Source organism: Gracilinanus agilis, chromosome 1 (assembly GCF_016433145.1).
Source record: "Gracilinanus agilis isolate LMUSP501 chromosome 1, AgileGrace, whole genome shotgun sequence".
Lineage (NCBI taxonomy): Eukaryota > Metazoa > Chordata > Mammalia > Didelphimorphia > Didelphidae > Gracilinanus > Gracilinanus agilis.
The window spans coordinates 303,210,904-303,231,139 of NC_058130.1; the positions used below are offsets into that span (position 1 = coordinate 303,210,904).

The 20,236-nt window shown below is 33.8% G+C and overlaps 1 protein-coding gene across 1 annotated transcript in view; it reads right to left on the reverse strand.

Moving 5' to 3' along the window:
• Nucleotides 1-20,236, reverse strand: part of PAM (peptidylglycine alpha-amidating monooxygenase) — a 364,941-nt gene that overhangs the window by 16,434 nt on the left and 328,271 nt on the right. The window contains exons 17-21 of the mRNA XM_044662577.1: nucleotides 13,443-13,559; nucleotides 9,963-10,035; nucleotides 9,122-9,332; nucleotides 7,835-8,035; nucleotides 3,239-3,354 (exon numbers count right to left, since the gene is read on the reverse strand). Of these exons, the coding sequence (XP_044518512.1) occupies nucleotides 3,239-3,354; nucleotides 7,835-8,035; nucleotides 9,122-9,332; nucleotides 9,963-10,035; nucleotides 13,443-13,559 (718 nt within the window). The remainder of the gene's footprint in view (nucleotides 1-3,238; nucleotides 3,355-7,834; nucleotides 8,036-9,121; nucleotides 9,333-9,962; nucleotides 10,036-13,442; nucleotides 13,560-20,236) is intronic.

Below are 20,236 nucleotides of genomic sequence, written 5' to 3' on the forward strand. Positions count from 1 at the left end.
AGACTATAAACTAAAACACACTATCTTTTTATTTACTGTATCTATCCCCACACAAGCACAGTGTGTGGCACATAGTAGGTGCTTAATGTTTATTGGGTTGGATTAGATTGGATTATATAGTGCTTCTTCAATATAAACCTCCCTGTTTAGAAGTGTTACATGTATGAGCAAAGAGCTTCAGCAAGGTAAAGTCATTTGATCACAACTGTACAGGAATCTATTTTCTTTTGTTTCAGATTTCTACCTCAAAGCAAAGACTAACCCAATCTCTTCACTTTGATGTTTGTTTTTTAAAATAGAGAGAATCTCTAAATTAAAAAAATTTAAGATAAGTGTATTTAAGCAGTCAGAATTAATGAACTATTCAAGGGAAAATGCAACTTAGTATCATAGGATGCTGCATCAGGGTTGAAGAAAAAAAGTAGATTAAAAAAGGTGCAACTCAGACAGGAAATTTTTTTTAAAGTAAAATATTCTTGATATTATGGCATATTTAGGGATCTTAGCTATTTTTACCTAATTCACCAAAATCAGTGAATGGATTGATTATGTTAGTTTTTTTGTTTAATTAAGTGTTATTGTAAAGCTTTGTATTCTTGGAAACATGTAAGATTTGCCAAATTAAATATAACAGTAGATTTTCTGCAAGTTAATGAACTAGTTAATGCAAACACAAATATATAATTATACACACACATTTATAATTATCTCTTCATTATTTCAGATCTTTCTACTCTTATATATCTTGAATAGGGATAATAATATTTAACATGACACTTAAAGATTTTCCAAGTGCTTTTTCATGTACTATCTAATTTGATCATCATAGCAACTCTTTAAGGCAAGTGATATTATTACTCCCATTTTCAAAAAAGAAGACAGTGATTCTAGGAGATTAAGTGACTTACTTGGGGTCAAATAGATAAGTGACTGAGACAAGAGTTCAACTCAGGCCTTCTTGATGCCAAGTATTAGCATTCTTTGCCCTGTACCACCTTCCTGGGAATTTCCAGCTATAACCAATCCTCTACTTAAGTAATGGAGTGACAAATTTCATTCATGCAACATTCTAAAGGGTCAGAGATGAGCTAGGGCACAGAGGGAAGTAGTATGGTGTGGCACAAACAATGCTACTCTTAGAATTAGGTGATATAGAGGTTCAAATTCCTTCTCTCACATTTACTAGTTGTGTAGCCATGGACACACAACATAATTTATCTGATTCTCAAATTTTTCATCTTCAAAATAAAGATTATTACCAGTACCTCTGATTATATACTTCAGAGTAAGATATGCTTTTCAAATATACTAGAATAAAAAAAATGAGAATTAGGTACCATGAGTAAGAAATCTAACTCACTACTTGGTTACCATGCCAGCTAGGTGGCTTAGTGGATAGAGCTTTGGGCCTAGAGTTCAAATCTAGCCTCAATTATATGCTATTTGATCTTGGCCAAGTCACTCCATCCGTTTGCCTCAGTTTCTTCATAGGTAAAATGAGATAGAGAGGGAAATGACAAACAACTCCAGTATTTTTGCCAAGAAAACTCCAAATGGGATCATGAAGAGTTGGACACGACTGAAATGACGGAACAGCAAAACTTACTCCACTTTCTCCTTGGTAATTTTATGAGTTTCTAATGTCATGGTCTTTCTCTTCTTTAATGTGAAATCACACAAGTCTTTTCACTTACTCCCTCTTTTAGAGGTCTTTGTAAACCCAACTCCAAACAAAAGAAAAAATAGTGAATAGGTTTTTTTGGCTCTGCTTTTTTCCCCTAGGCTTTCAGAGACTGGGGAAAGATGGGAAAGTGTGGGAGAGTGGGAAAATATTGGATTTGGGGTTGGAGAATTTGGGTTTAAGTTCTTACTTTGCTACTTACACTACTGGTATAATTTTGTGTGAGTCATTTACACCCTTTGGGCCCAATCTCCTTATATGAAACAGGGGGTTGAACTAGATGATCCCTGAAGTTCCTTCTTGCTCTAAATCCATAATCTGTGAAACACTGCTAATGCTGGGAACTCCCACCCCCTGCCATCAAAACCTTTAACTTTGATGTAAGATCTTTAAAGAGAAATTGGTATTTGAAATTTCTTTTGATTTCTATGCCTTTTTGAGAGGCATATCTCATGCTATGAATGTCTAACCTAAACTGTTTCCAAGTCTGAGAATTTCTAAAGGATTGAGGTCATCTTAAAATAAAAATTTGAAGCAGAAGCATTAGGTATCTTGAAGAGCAATACATGAATCACTAGCATTCATGGAACCTATTGCCTGGTAAGTTTTGAGAACTATTTATTATTTAAATCAAGACTAGATATTGATATAACCTGCACCTGAGATGCTTTGACAAATTGATTTTTCAAAAACAAATGCCATAAGCATTTTTACAAAGTGATGTGAAAATACTTGAGTCTTTTAAACAATATGACAGACCCAGGGCAAGAGAGGAAAGAGTAAGGGAAACTGATGACATAAATGTAATCATTATGATGATTAAAATAATATGATTGTATCAGAGATGGCCAAATAGTTTTGTTTTTTAACATTAGAACAATTTTCAAATAGTTTTTTTGAATGGCCAGAACATACTTCAATTCTTTTGAAATAGTTTTCTGGCTTGGACGAATTAAATTAAAATGTCAATATCAGGCCTTCTAGGATAATCACACAGCCATATTGAAATGAAATAGAGATCTAGTTTTCCTTTTTTCAACTGGTATGACTAAGTCAGATATGTCATTTTGATGTGATTTTTCCTACCTAGTTAGGCCAAGGACATTTCCTAGTGAAATTAAATTTCATGGGTATGTAAATCTACCAAGAAACATAAAGTCATACAAAACCCTAAGTGGCATTTAGGTGGGGGCCTGGAGAGCAGGCAATGAGGACTAATCAATTAGTGACATAAGGAAAAAATCTTATATTAAGAATTTTAGAAGCTGTATTATTAGAGAGAGATATATGGGTCATTTTCTTCCCCTAACCTTGCTCTGTGTGTGTGTGTGTATGTGTATGTGTTTGAATTTATCAGCTAACTAGAATGTTGTGAACTTATTGTTGTGAACTAACCAGAATATAGTAGGATTCATCTATTAAATTACTGCCATGCCATGCCTTGATACTTGTTCTTAAAATTTTTTAAAGTTAAGGATAATTGATAAAATGTATGAAAAAGATATTTAAATTTTGTATCTAGAACATTAAAAAACAAAATAAGCTTATAAAAAATACCTTTCTTACTGGAGTGAAGGTATCTATAATCTCCCCACTGGTAAAGTTCATTACAAATCCTTGCAATGGTTGTTTATCCCCAAGTTGAGGTTTTCCATTCACTGCAAAGAGCAAACCTGTGAAAAAACACATAGTTATTTTCCTCTAGAATTTGTCAGAGTCTGACACTGAAACAATTTATTTTAATAAATATTTATTAAATGTCTACCATGTACAAATGTTTACACTGTTTGAAGACCTAGGGATATATAATAATATAGCAGTCCTGGTCCTCAAGAAGTTTATATTCTATTCATAGAATACGACATCCAAACAGATAAGGAAATTGAAACTACATAATTTGTTATAGATTATACATTTGCAGTCATGCAAAACATATTTTTATATTAGCCATGTTGCAAAAGAAAACAAGAAAAATAAAGAAAGCTTAAAAGTATGCTTTGATCTGCATTCAGACTTCTCAAATCTGTTTTAAGAACATTCCTCTGCCAGTGGATGATGAATGATAGAGAGGGGAGATTAAAAACAGAGACTAATTAGGAGGCTCTTTCATAGTGTTGCTGAGAGATGATGAGAGCTTTAACTGGGCTGCAACTTACAACCAATGAGTGACTCCAAAGAAGAGATGTTAAAGAAACCATTAGGGAATTATATAATGGGAAGAGAAGATGGGCTAGTAATGTGGTAAGAGCAAGAGAAGACAGGTAGACAATCAGAAAGCTCTCCTGATACTCAGTCCAAAGAAAACAAAGAACGCCTCCAGCATTTCGAGTGTATCCCCCAAGGAAAATTTTTGAAAAAACATGAACAAGAGATGTGAGTTGATGATATCACAGATGCAAAAGTAGCGGTCAGGGAAAAATTGTTTAAAGTGACATGTTGAGAGAAGTGAGTTTAAATTTTATTCTGTGGAGAAGGCATCTTGAGAAGAGACCTTAACTGTCATCTAGAGAAAATCTAAATGGTAGGGCTATGGTTCCAGTTGTCCATGAAGAAGTCAGTAATTGTGGTGGATGACTAGAGATTTGGGCTGTGATTTTCCTTAAAGTTGATATGATGTTGAAATACTTAAATATGCCATTGTATTATTTGTGAAACAGTTAAATTATACAGTCTACAATGTCTATACTCATTTAAACCTATGAAATGAAGGGAAGAAAAAAGGAAAAGAGAAGGACAAAATTTCAGCGGTTCATTTTGTAAACAAGAGTGTAGACTCATTAACTACAATTTATTAGTGAGTATTCATTTTTATTAATTTATGAAGAAATACCAAAATGTAGTACTTGATTGCTTTAGAATATAGGATAAGAAAAAGGAAATGAGCTACTAACATGCTGTTTATTCTATTACAAAAATGCTGATATGCTTGCCAACTAATGCAAGGATCTGACAACCACATCTTCTATGTGAAGGTTGAGCTCCATAATCCCTTCTGTGCAAGCTGAAGATAGGTATAACAAAAGTTATTTCAGATGAAGACACATTTAAATTGTAGAGAGGGAGTGGAGGAATGCAAAAATCTCAACTCATTTGTTTCTGCTATATATGCTTATTATTTAGGCTACTGGGAAATTGAATATTTCTCCAATATTTCTAAATAGTTATTTAGAAACTATCTGGAAATCAAATGAAAAATGAAAAGGGAATGTCCATTAATTGGGGAATGGCTGACCACATTGTGGTATATGAAAGTGATGGAATACTATTGTGCTGTAAGAAATGATGAAGAGGATGATTTTAAAAAGAAAGAGCTGTAAAGACCTAAATGAACTGATGCAGAATGAAATAAGCAGAACCAGGAGAATATTGTACATAGTAACAGCAATATTGTGGGATGATCAACTGTGAAAGACTTAGTGACTCTCAGCATGATACAGGACAATTCTGAAGGATTAATGACAAGAATGCTATCCACCTCCACAGAAAGAACTATTGGTGTTAGAATACAGATAAAACCATATGGTTTTCACTTTAGTTAGATTTGTGTTTTTATTTTGGGGCTTTGTTTAAATGAGTATTCTCTTGCAACAATGAACAATGTGGAAGTATATTTTGCATGAAAATATATGTGTAAAGTAGATTAAATTGCTTACCATCTCCAGGAGTGGGGAGGGAAGGGAGGAAGGGCGGGAGACAATTTGGATTTTATATCTCTAGAAAACTTGTGTGAAAGACTGTTATTACAAGTAATTTGTAGAATAAAATATCTTTATAAAAAATAGTAGAAAAAAGAAAAATAAAAGTAAGATAGAGGAAATAACATGTAAAGTGAAGTAGATCATATAATTTGGATCATATAACTTTGGAAAACTTATGTGGAAATTTGTTATTACATGTAATTGGTAAAATAACATATTTTTATAATTAAAAAAAACAGACATAGGAACTGTGTGATTCAGGACCATTCAGGGACAAATGGACATCCACTGAGAAAGGAATGCCTCTACCTGAAAAGGCAACTATGCACAGATTAGAGCAATTAGCCAAAGGACTAATAGGATGCAATGATATGAAATATTACTACATGATGCTCTACTAAAGCGGAGACATTGGACATGTAATAATTTTTTTAATTGGTTAAAATATATGAAGTATTGGATGAAGTTAAACCAGAGGCCCACTCTCCTAGATATGGAACCATCCACCTGAAGAACATCTGCTACCACATGGTTCAATATAACTAAGATGGAGCCAATTGCAGAAACAGAAAAGTCTCATGAGAGTATACCCAATTCTACTTGGAAAGGTAGACGAGGAAGTAGAGACCAAGACAGCTAGATACAAATACTCTCCTATTAGGAGAAAACCAGAAAGGGCAGAATTACTTTCTCTTGCAGCTATGAAAAAGATGGTATAGAAGCCATAGACATAAGTAAAGAGAATGAAGTTCTCATGGTATGGAAGCTAAAGGTTATGGGACCAATTTTAGGAAAAGGATATGGGGAAAGAGCTAAAGAAGAAAATTTTATTGGTCCCTATAAGCAACAAATATGATCTTATCAATAATTACTAATGGGTCTTTTCCACTTGGTGTCATAGCCCCTTTAAGGAAGTAACAAAAAAGATTAATATGTGGATTATACTGTTGTCTTGGATAGAGGCTTATAGGTGATCATCATATCCTAGTTATTTTATGAGAGGCATGTGAATAATATACCATTACAACCACTAGAAGCATTTGACTTAAAGTTTTGAGTGACAAAAACTGCCCAAATTTGGCATACATCAAAGTAACTTTAGAATTTCTGAAAGGAAATGCTGGTATCAACAAGATAGTAGGCACCCTGGCCATGGTGTGTCCAGATCTAATACGTTCATGAAATGTTTCTAATTGAAAATTTTAATTGGATAATATAATTAACTAATTAAATGTAATAATTGACTACAATAATTGAAACAACTGAATAATTAAAAGAATAATAATTTCTAATTAAAATAAATTCTAATTTCTTCAAGATATTAGCATAATACTGTGAACATTAATTTGAAATCCAATGTCAGCATTCTTTGATGATGTATGTGGTCTGTGTAGAGGTATAAGGAAGGGGAAATCAAAAGGTGACATTGAATATTACTGGCTCTTCAGCCTCTGAAGTAGATCCAGAAATTTGACTTGGGGATTCCCCAATATTAGAAAAATAGAAATAAGTGAGGCAGAAGCTCAGAAAGAGGAGAGCTATATTCCTCCTACAAGAGTAGGAAGTTGGATATATCTATTTAATCAACTCCAAGATCCCTCTAACTGACTCTCTACCATTCTAGGAAAGATGTAGGAAAACCCTTTGTGATGGATGTCCTTGGTCACTATCTCTTGAAATTGCTGGTTAATGGTACCATCAAAGAGTTTATCAACTGATAAGTACTACCTTTAGTGGTGGTACCAAGGGAGATGGGAATGAAGTATTTATTATTAAATTTTGAAAAAAAAATAAGTCAAAAAATTCAAGTTATTACCACCTATTGATGATTGGACATGAAACATTCCTAACTACTGATTTGGGTTTTGGAGTACCTGAAGATCAAGATTCCAGACACTCCCAATTACTATATTCCTCAGTTGAGAGAGAGCTAACCACCTAATTTTGGATTTACAGCTGACTATAAATTATAGACTTGAAACATTTGAGCACCTAAAAACAAAATAAAAATATTTCAGGTATTTATTAATCTCTCTGGATATGAATTGAAAAACCTCACTTATTTTATGGATTTCCTTCTTCCTTTGGGGTAGATTATTAATCCTTCCCTTTTCCTCTTGAAAGGAATGAATACATATTGATTATTGATTTTTATCATATGCTAACAACTGTTGATGATGGGAGTGGATATAATCATTAAATTGTCAATATACAAGACCAGAATTAATGAAAGATCAATATTGTGGTAGGATTTTCTTTTTTTGAAGATTGTAGTCACTTTTAAAACAAATTCCTTATTCCTTATAATTGGGGGATAAATATGATCCAGATATAAAAAAATTAGATCTGATTTGCAAGACAGTGTCAGGGAAAAGATAAGAAAACAGAATGCAAAGGTATGGGAAAATGTATTTGAATGAACATGATTAAAACAATAAAAATAAATATAAAATACCTGGTGTATATGAAATTGCAAATACATTTCTCCCAAATGCTGTATGCTTGATCTCTCGTACAAATTCTTTGGTTTCCATTTTAAAACATTGAATACGACCATTTTCTCGATCTGCTACACATAATTGGTCAAAATGAGGCACAAGGGTCAAGCTGTGAGGAACTTGGAACTGGCCTGGTTTAGGATTGTCCCCTGAAGATTCTATAATAGAAAATACCAAACACATAATATTAAAAAAACACCTCCAAGTTCATTTTTGGAAAATTTAGTGTGATATGAATTCTGTAGTCCTGAGGATAAAATACCTTATTGGCTTATTCCATGATTTCTCTTACCCACAAATACACTGAGTCTTTTTTCTTATTTTTTTCAAGGAAGAATAATTATATATAGAATATTTTTATTTTCACTAGATTTTTTCTTGAATGTTTCAGGAATATTAATAATATCCATATGGCTATGAATCACAAAACAACATAACTTCAAGAAGATTCAAAATTTAGTGAACAAAGGCCAACAAAGAAGACACAAAATATGTGTTTTCATAGATCATGGCATAATATCAATAATAATTTGCTCCTGAGACATCATCTGGGGCATACATAATCAGAAAAGGAGGTGGGTTGTTTAAAGATAAGAGATGAACAGCATAAGAGATGAACAGTCCAGCTGCTGCATTAGTTTATACCCAAAAAGTATAAAAGAACTAATGGGAGGTCTCAAAAGAGCATTGGCTGAATTCTCTATGGGGAATTCATGTAAATATTTGGAAGAGAATTTTACAAGATAAAACAGAATGGAAGGATTTCCAATCTGTATCAGAGTAGGATATGCCTGCCCAGATGGAAAACCGTGGATCTAAGTATCTAGATAGGCATTGGTTGTCCTAAAATTCTTTTTTTCTAATTTAATTTAATTTAATTTAATTTTTAATTATCTTATTTAATTGATTAATTAAGAAAAAATTTTCCATGGTTATATGATTCATATTCTTTCTTTCCCTTTCTCCCAGCCCCCTCTTGTAGCCAAAGTGCAATTTCACTAGATTTTACATGTGTCATTGATCATGTCCTAAAATTCTTGAGGCAGCTTTAAGCCATTAAAATAGTACCAAAACTTTGGGGACACTTTTTATAAATGTGAGTTTTTATTATTTTGCTTATAAATTAAAGATTTTAGGATGACTTGGTTTCTTTACTCAAATATAATTCTATTCTATTATTTGCTTCATTGCTAGTGCCAACAGTACAGAATTAAAATTTGGATTGTGAAAGCCTTAATTGATACCTTCTCCCCATTGTGAGATAAACACTCCATTCTTGGAGAATTGTACAATCCGACTATTGCAGTACCCATCAGACACATATATGGTACCAGTAACTGGATCTACAGCCACATCAGTGGGTTGACAGAAGTGATTTTTGTCACTGCCTGGCTGCATGCTTCTTCCCAAAATTAACAGAGGAGTTCCTTTATTATTTGGATCTAATTTGAACACCTTTGAAAAAAAGAGAGAGAGGAGATGCAGATAATTATTTTGCATAATAATGCAGACACACACCCAAATCACAAGAGAGCTATTTCCAAATAACACCATTAGTTTAATGATATTCCACTAAACTATCAGTTATAAGGGCTAGCCTATTGTAAGCTTCATAAGAGCAGTGACCATGGCAGCTATTTCACAATGTTTTGCCCACAGCTTGGTCTCAATAAATATTAACTAATTTAATGTTTGAAATGTAAGAAGTCCAATTGTTTCACATACTGGTGCATATATTCCATTCACTATACTCTCCTAAAAAAAGATATGTCTGAGATACTGTGAGAATCCTTTTAATTTAGGTCTTTATTTTATTAATGGGGAAAAAGGCCCTGTAGTCAGTCATGCAATTTAGTTATTAATAAAATGTTCACATAGTTTCACTAAGTAGTTGTTATACTAGATCTCAGAAGAACCAGAAAATTGCAATAAAAAAAATAGCTCATGGAAAAAAACAACTTCATGTTCTATATTAACTTCTTTTTGTAATGCTAGGTTTTTTTCAAGAAGGCATTTAATACAAAGAGGAAAAGTATTACTGTCAAGTTTTATTTTATTTTATTTTTTGCTAATGTAATAAAATACCTGATGAAGAGCTACATCTGTGACCCAGTAATTTCCATCTTTATCTATACTCAAACCATGTGGCAAGTAAAACCTACAAAACAAAACAATAGCATCATTTGTCAGATAAAAAAAATTAATGAAATCCAAGCAGTCCCATTTCATGTGACATTCTAAAACTATTTAATAATAATTGATAATGACATACCTAAATAAATTCTAGGAAAGACTAGAGCTCAAGTAAAGTGTCACTTATTAGAATAGGATTGTATAACAGAAAGAATTCTGGATCTGAACTCGGGGAAACTGAGCTAGAGTCTTGGCTCTGCCAACTATGAGATGTAGGACCTTGAGCAATTCATTTAACTCTGTGGGACTCAGATAGTTCCCGCCCCACCTTTTTTTGAACCACAAACTTTTGTATTTGAATCAATACTGTGTATTGGTTCCAAGGCAGAAGAATGGTAAGGGCTAGGCAATGAGGGTTAAAATGACTTGCTAGGGAGTGTCTGAGGCCAGTTTAGCCCTGACTCAATCTGCTGAGCCACCTAGCAGCCTACAGCTGATTTGTAAAATGAAGTGATTTCACTGTGTTTTTCCTAAGGTCTTTTTTTAACCTATAAATGTATTATTTAAATGTAGAACCATGTGAAAGCAATGAGATCTATTCCATGATGATGAAATACAAATTCTGTTCAAACAAATTAATCTTAGAGAAAAATATGTATAGATTAATGCAGGAAGAGAGGCTGTTCTTTCAGAATTTAACATGTTTAGCTTCCCAAGAGGAAGAAATAACAGCAGCTTGAGTTACATAGAAAGAAACATATTTGTCTAAAGATTCATTGAAGTCCTTAGAAATCAGTCAATATTTAAAATTTAAATACCTGGATTATTCAAAGAATGGCAGAATTAAAATGGTAATCATGGAGAAAGAACTGGTAAAATCAACATGTTATTGATATGTTTGAAAATCTAAGATTTTTTGATAATACTGATACGTTTATCTTGAAGGCTAAAGTTGCATACACTACATTCCAGAAGTAGGAATCTGCCTACTTTCACACCAGATCAACCATTTAGGATCATCCAGCTTTAGGGCTAGAATGCTTACATATGTAAATTTTTAGACTCATTAAAGTTTTGTTAATTTTAGTAGCTTGAACATTTTCTGCAGAAAAAGGAGTTTAAATGATTTTTAGACCTGTTCAAGATATTCTAAATCACTCTAAACTAAATCTTTTAAACCAGTCCATTTCATTTGAATTTAATGAAATTAAAGCATTTCTTCTAAGCACCTTCCATGGTCAATGCTAGCAATAGAGGATATTAAGATAAAGGTAAAATAATCTCTTCCCTAAAAAGAGTTTGCAGTCTACTGGAGTAAGTGTGTGTGTATGAGGGAAGGGAAGACTTAAAACAACATTTACACAGAAAAGCAAATATATTACAAATACAAAATAAACAGAAAGGATTGGAGGGGTAGGAATGGTGGGGAGCACTAACCACTGCAGAAATCAGGAAAGACATTTTAGAATCATGGGTTCAGAATTATAAAAGTCCTCAGAGATCATTTAGTTTAACCTCTTCATTTTACAAATGAGGAAACTCATAGGAAAAGGCAATTGAGCTGAACCTTGAAGGAAGAAAGAGATTTCTAGAAGAAGAGGAAGAGAGTATTCCAGGCATGTGGGACTTCTGGCACAAAGAACCCTCACTTATATTCATGAATAACTTTAACATTTTATAAACATCATTATTACTACTTCTAAAGCAGTTAGATTAAGGAGTATGTAGTTGTTCTGTCTTAAAGGTTATTTTATTGTAAGAGTCACATTTTCTTCCTTCCAGCTTCCTTCCATATCCTACCAACTGAGAAAGTAAGAAGAACAAAACCCCTGTTTACCAACAAGTATATTCAAATGAAATAAATTCTCTAATTGGTCATGCCAAATATTTATACATAACTATATGAATACATAACTTTTGAAGGCATAGTTCCAAAGAATCTTTTCAGAATGGCTGTGCCATTTTAGAGCTCTACCAACAGTACATTAATATACTTGTTTTCCCTTAGCCCCTCCAACATCTGTCATTTTCCTTTTAGCAGCAGCAATGTTGCCAGGCTGATGGATGTGTGGAAGAACCTCAGAGTTGTTTTATTATGCATAGTTGCTCATTTTATGAAGTTGGCCAAATCTGTTTTTAAGTAGTCAGGCTTGAGTATTCAGAAAATAGCAGTCCAAGCTGATATGACTCTTTAAAATACATTTTCTTTTCTCTCTGTGGTGAAAAACATTACTCAACTCCATTCAGACCACCAAAAGTCCTGTCATTTAGGATTCAGATAAAATAAGCAGTGGTTTTCAAAGCCAAATTTCACAGGGGCCACTCAGTGATGCTAAAGAGGCAATTTGCTTACTTTTCAACTTGGAATATAAATAATGAAGCCTTTTCACACTTCAATTACCGGATTAGCTTTAATGACCTTTCCTTTTAAAGGATAATTGATCATATTTTTTATGTTCCATAATAAGCTCTATTATCTGCATTGTATGAATAGCATATTGCCATTGCAACAATTTTTGATGTAGGTGACTCACTTGGGTAAAGATGTCAGGTATTCTGACATCTATAGGAAATAGGTCATGTTACTTCTCTAGTTATTCAGGGAGACTGTGTGAAATGAAGAGAAAAGTGCTATACTGAGTCAAGAAACTTGGGTTCTTGTCCCAGCTTGGCTATTCTCTAGTCGTGAAAAATGTGAGAACCTTTAGGACAGGTTACTTTACCTGGGAAAGCAGTTTAATAAAGCAGAAAGACTGGATTCAAGAAGACTTGGTTCCAAATCCCACCTCAGGGACTTGTTCTATAACCCTGGGAAAATTGCTTTCTTTGTCTCAGTTTCCTAATCTGTAAAATGTAGGATTTGAACTTCATGGCCCCTCACATCCATTGTCACTCTAAATTTATGATCTTTTGTTCTTATGGCCTATCTTGACCAATTTTATCATTTCTTTATTTTTTAAAAAATCGAATTAAATGCTACAGTATAATAATGGTAAATGTTTAACAACTGGCTCTCTGAAAACAATACACTTTGAAACTTAATTTGTTATCATTAACATTTTTTATTCATTACTTTCTTAAGTTTAGACAATCAAAAAAACAATGAATCAAGACCTGATTTAGTATTTGCCCTTTGGGAGGGTGGGGTTGAATGATCACATTGGAAATTTAACTACATGAGCTGACTCAACATACCTTCCTTTGACTAGATGGCTTCTGAGGTTTCTTCCAATTTTAAAACCTATGATCCTAGAACTGAGAATTTTCTAGGACTCTTTACAGTTTCAAGATTCTATGGTTCTAGATAATTTAATAGGAAGGTCCAGAAGGTTTCTGATGATACCCTATACTACCTATTTAATTCCATAAAAGTCATATGTATATGAGACTTGGTAAAAGCCTTAGAAAGAACAACAAAACAGAAAAACTCACAGATTTTTCCCAGTAGACTGAAGCACTGCAGCATTATTTGGGTTTATCACAAGAATAGTATCTTCTTCAATTGGTCCAAGTCCTCTTTGTTGGTAAACAAATTTGCTGTCAAATGAGCTACATAAATACATTAAAATGGAAAAGAAATAAATAATCCAAAAAGTCTATATAACTTAAAAACTCCATACAATTTAAATGGTATTATAATTATAGACTGAAGTAGATTGAAAAATAGCATTTGATTTAATATCTACATTCTTGTTTATATTTTTAAATATCAGATACTTTTGTGCATGTCATATATCTTCATTTACAGTAGGTCTCCTTCAACAGCACTAATCACAAATATATTTATTCAATGCAAGAATATTTCAAAGGAATTCAACATATGTTCTTCAAAATAAGATTCCTACAACAGCAACTAAATTAATATATAATCGTTTAATTCAATATTGTGTATATATGCACACATACATATATATATATACATATATATATATAATTCAATTAAATTCCACACTGACTCTGTGTAATGTGCTCTGATAAATGCTGGGGATATAAGTTAAATGGCATTGTCCCTAAAAGTGTATGTATATATACATATATGTAAGTATATATGTTACATATGATATATAAACAGATAAGATTGGAAGTACACAGGAGAGACATGCAAAATTCTCTAAGAAAACTTGAGGACAGAAAGAACACTTTTATCATTTTAGATCAAGTAAGACTTCAAGGAAGAAGTGACTACTGAGATAAGTCTCAAAAGAAGTGAAGATTCTGACAGGAATACATAAAGAAGAAACACATTTCAGGCACAAAGAAAAACTTGCTTGAATGTACAAAATGCAGGATATTCACATGACCACCATTTGTTTGGTTACACTCACATGGCCAAAGTTCAGGATTCTCATTTTGAGTTCAGACACCAATCATATGTCATCTGAATTGTTAAAATAATTTTCTAACTGCTTTCTTTGGCTTCCATTCTCCCTCTTCAATATATATTCAGTAGACTTGCCAAAATAATCTCCCTCAGGTATAGGTTGAAACATGCCATTCTACCATTCAAGAAGCTTCACTGGCTCCCAAATGCCTCTGAGATGAAATGTCAGCTGTTATTTTATGTATTAAGGGTATTTCAAGTCTTTCACAGTCTAGCTTCAACCTTTCTTTCCAGACTTATTTTCTATCACTTCCCTAAATGTATTCTTTGTTCTAGCCAAACTGGCTACCTTGCTGTTCTCTGAATTTAGCAGTCTACCTCTTGCCTCTGTGTTTTTGCCTTCCCATATGCCTTCCTCTTCACCTGGCCTACATGCACTCCTTCCTTACCTCTGCCTCTTCATTTCCTTCAAAGATAGTCTCAAATACCACTTTCTATGGCAGGGGTCAGCAACCTTTTTGGTCATGAGAGCCATAAATGCCACATTTTTAAAAATGTAATTTCATGAGAGCCATACAGTGCTCCCAGTGCGCGCTCCTGTAACAGTGCCTGAAAAAAAATTGACTTTATGTCTCCTGCAGAAAGAGCCATAAGCCAGATATGACTTGAGAGCCATATGTTGCCGACCCCTGCTCTATGGGAAGCAATTTCTGATCTTAATTGTCAATGTTTTCTTCTTCAAATTGCATATACTCCTAAGAGTAAATATATGTGCCCCTATTATAATGAAAATTCAATGGCAGGGACTTTAAGAATATCTGTGTTTGTATCTCCAGAAATTAGCACACTGTCTTATACACACACACACACACACACACACACACACACACACACACACACACAAATATTCAAATGGATTTCTAATCTAATTGATTTGGGCATTTCCACCAGAGAAGATTGCAACTCATCTATTCTTGCTTTGGCAACTTGTCGAAGTCTTCCCATAAGTTTGACACATGGCGTCCTCCTAATATGGCAGGACATGATAGGTAGTTAATAGTTATTTGTTGAATTGAATTAAAAAATTGAGTAATTTGATATTAAACACTGTAAAAATGGGTCCATTTAGCAATGGTGTCACATCAGGAATCAAGCTGCAAACACTAATAGGGAGGAGGGGAGTGAGTGTATGGAATTCTTTCTCCTCCCCATCCTTGGTAGTTGCTATCTCTGATAACTGTTATAACAGAATCCCTTTCTGACCAAGAATGGAGGCTATTTTGACTAAGCTATCACAGGGCTAAATTGGCTGACAGAAAGGGAATAATCCCACAGAAATTAGCAACTTCCACTGGTGGAAATTATTCCTTAAACTCAAGTGCTCAGGATGTCTTCAAACAAGCTTTCTTGAACTCTGGATCACAGCTATACTTAAGAGTCTGCCTGGCTGGAGATTAGACTTAGGTAATGTATGAATTAGGTTTGTAAAGCCTGAAAGTACAACACCTCACAATCTTAACAAGGGAATGGATTTATTAATTCAGAGAAACAGAGAAGGAAGGATAATTTCTAGGATTGAGGGTGAGGTAAAACTATCTATTATCTTCAGAATGCTGTCAGAAATAGCAATCCCCCTAGAGGGGAATGCCTCTGAATAAAACTATTCCCCTAATTCCCTCACAATCTAAACTTCCTCTTAAATCTAATATTATCAAGTTCAAGATGGTGAAGGTAGTCTTGATTGAAGATCTGTATTGTTTAGAGATTGGCTGGGATACTGCATATAAGGTATTTCCACAGTGCTCACAGCCTGGTTATAGTCTGTATGAGTATTTAGCAAAGAAACACCTTCCTCCCTGAGGTTAGAGATGAGCTAGTTGGTAAGAAGCAATTCCTACCCCTTTTAAGCCAACCAGATTCCCCCAAAGAGTGAGTTTGCCAAGCTGGGTGTCCTGCTTTTTATACCCACATTCTTAACTGCCCCAACTGCCCCCTCTCCTGGAGTTCTGGGGGATACTGGGGAATTCTGTGAGGCAGTTCACCCACTTAAGATCATGCATGTATCTTATATGTGTATAAGTATTTGTAACATAAAATATTAAACATATTTTCTTCAATTTGGCACTAGTGTGACTTTCAAGTGTTGTAATTATAAAGATATACTTTAAGCAAATGGCTATCATATATTTTAACTTATTTTAATACTAAGATGCATCTTTTAAATATAAATTAAACGTAGCTCGTTGTATGTAGCATGTAGATTCCAATTAAAATTATTAAATATAAAGAATTTAGAAAAATGAAACTCAATATGATTGTGGTGTTTTTACCTCACCATAATTGTCCAACCAATTTCTCAGTGCCAGTTGAGTTCAATCTATGATCATTTCATTTTTGGCAAAAGGGATATTTTTCCTTTTATAGCATAGACATGACTATGAAAGAAAAGCTATCAATACCTTATAGTGAAAATGCAAGTAAAAATGCAAGTAGCATTAAATATTTCTGGAGATGCATTTTTCAATTTAGGAAGGTGCTAAAATTAATCAAATTTTTCATAATTCCATTGATGAATTGCTTCATATATTTAGGAAACATGTATTCTCTCAGAAGAACAAAATCTTTAGAATTACATTCTCTTGCCATTTATACACACACACACACACACACACACACACACACACACACACAAACACACACACATCTTAAAACTATTTGTTTCTTTGTTTTTATAGTCTTTCCCTAGCATTTTTTTCTGAACGGTAACAGTAAGTCTCTGAAGCAGTCCTTATATTAATGATGCATTCATTTTAACACACACTATTGATCCAGCTTAGTCAACCAAAAAAGAAATAATATCATTTTCTTGCAAATATCACTCAGTTTATGTCGCATAACAAAATCTAAGAAACATACATTTTTTATGGCATGCAGATACATCATGAAACAGATTGTATGAGATTTTCACTGAGACATCATTTAAGGGAAATGTGAAATTGATTAAATGAAAATCTCTGTGGAAATCTGCATAATGGTAATGAATGAAAAGTGATAGGTTAGCAACAAGTATGAAATAATACCTTCTTTTTTTTAGCCAAATGTTAACATCTATCTTATTTCCAAAAATCTAACTTCATATTGATAGCTCTAGTGAACATATCCTATTCTGTTCAACAGCAGACAGCACACAGCTGTATTTGATTCACCTGTCAATGATCCTTCCTAACTTTCCATTTGATTATTTTAATTGCCAGGCTCCTAATCCCCATCAAGCACTCTCTCCAAAACAGTGGCATCAAAAGGTACTGGAAGTTATGAAAACTCTTTTGACTTTGCCAACTCATTGGTAGTACCTACATTTCTGAAAAACTTCACAATATGGATACAAATATATGCAACACATATATAAGGGTGTATAGAGTGTTCAAGGAGAACAAATGCCTCTAGTGTGAGGGCTTGTCAAGCCCTTTTCAGGGCTGCTGTCCTCATTTGATGTCCATTTGCCATGTAGCTCTCACATGTGTCTCCAAAAAGGTGTAGCATGCATATCAGCCACATGCCAGTAAAGCCGTTTCCATGGACTAAACCAGGTTTAGTCTGACAGACCTCCTACTTGCTGGTGAATTTAGGTGGTGCCTACCCCAGGCATGTGAAGTCTTCCTTTGGTGAAATAGATGAATGAAAATAGTTTTTTTCAACAACCATGAAGGTGGTTGAAGCAGGTGCTATGGAACACTTAGAGCTTGATTAGACATAAGAAAAGCCAAGGTTATCCACTGCATCCTAAGCCATCACCAGTTGTCAACTGGACTTTGATGACTCTGGTCCTCGTTGAAAACAAAGGTTCAATAACATGCATACATACACTGTCTTCCAGGTCTGGGAGGTATTTTAGGAAGAAGGCTCAAGCACTCTTCACAAACTACCTCATCATCACTGCTACTGAAAAAGCTCTTTCCTGCCTCTTTTATGTGAGATAATTTGCCCCCATTTTACCTCTCCCTTCACCCTTCTCATAATATATTTCTCTTTATCATGCCTTAATTTTATTTTTTTCAATATCATCCCACCATCTTCAATTCACACCCATGTCCTTGGTTTATGTATACTCCAACTGTCCTAATAATGATTACTAGGGAATTTCAGATAACATTTTCAATTCCTAATGATATCTTCTTCCTGTTTTCCCTTTTTTATGCCTCTCTTCAGTCTTGTATTTGAAAAAGTTAAGTTTTCTATTTAGCTCTGTCTTTTCATCAGGAATGTTTTAAAATACTCTTTTATTGAATGCCAACTTTTCTCTTCTGATCCTTTAATCTAGAAGCTGCTTAATCTTATGTTATCCTTACTGTGGCTCTGTAGTATTTGAATTGTTTCTTTCTAGCTGCTGATAATCTTTTCTTCTTCACTTGTGAGTTTTGGAATTTGGTTATAATATTCATGGCAGTTTTTATTTCAGGATCTCTTTTAGGAGGTGATCAATGTATTCTTTCCATTTTTATCTTATCCAGGGGTTAAAGACTATGAAGGAGGTTTTCCTTGATAATTTCCTGAAAGATGATGTCTAGGCTCTTTTTTTTATTATGACATTCAGGTAGTCCAATAATTCTTAAATTATCCCACCTGAATCTATTTTCCAGGTTAGTTGTTTTGTTTTGTTTTCAATGAGATATTTCACATTTTATTTCATTTTAAAAATTTTTTTGATTTTGTTTAATTGTTTTTTGAAGTTTCATGTAGCAGATTCCACTTGCCCAATTCTAATTTTTGAGGAATTATTTTCTTCAATACACTTTTGTATATCCTTTTCTATATATAAAGAGTTATTTTCTTCAGTGAATTTTTGTATAACTTTTCCCATGAGGCCATTTCTATTTTTTAAAAAGTTCTTCTCTTCAGTGGATTTTTGTGCCTCCTTTACCAGTTGACCTATTCTGTTTAAGATGTTCTTTTCTACAATATGCTTTTTTACCTCCTTTATCAAGCTATTGACTCTTTTACCCTGATTTGCTTGTATCATTCTCACTTTTTTCAATTTTCCTCTCCCTTTCTTATATGATTTTTAAGATCCTTTTTGACATCTTCTAGGAATTCTTTTGTAGGCTAAGATCAATTCAAATTATTTTTAAGGTCTTGGATGTTTTGACTTTGTTTTCTGCTTTTGAGTTTGTGTTTTAATTTTCCCTTTTACCATAACAACTTTCTATGGTCAGGTTCTTTATTTGTTGTTTGAGCACTGTCCCAGCCTCTTTCTTGACTTTTAATTTATATTAAAGTTGGTCTCTGCTCTTAGGGTGGAGGAGGCACATTCCAAAACTTTGTGGTTTTTTTGTAGTTGCTTATTTTTAGACTTAGCTCTGAGGGTCTGAAAAATTTCAGTTCTTTTAAGGTGGCATGCTCTAAGGAAAGGCATGCTTACTACTCTCCTGGCCTCTGCTCTTGTCTCTGATGTCTTTTCTGTGCTTTGGAACTGTAATCAGGTTCCCCACTCCCATGATTCTATAAGCTCTGGGATTTTAGTGCCTCTTCTTGCCCTAGGACTATGACCTAGGGGTGCAACCTGTGTATGCACAAGGCATAAAAAGAGTCCTGCAAGCAGTGTCAGCAACAGGACCCTTCTATTCTTCTTCTGACTAGTTGTCTCATTCCTTTTACTTTCTGTGGGCTGATAGTTCTAGAAGCTGCTGTTGTTGATTCAGTTGTCCCCAAGCTCTGCTCCTGGCTTGCACTGGGGTAGCCTGCTGCTGACTTGATAGAATTTTGCTTGTAAGCATTCTCATCCCTGTGGGACAGAACTTTTCTGCTGACTTCCTAGGTTTTCTTGAGCAGGAAAATTGTTTCATTCTATCTTCTATAGGTTCTGCTACTTTTTGAATTTATTTTGAGTTTTTTTTTGTTTTTTGTT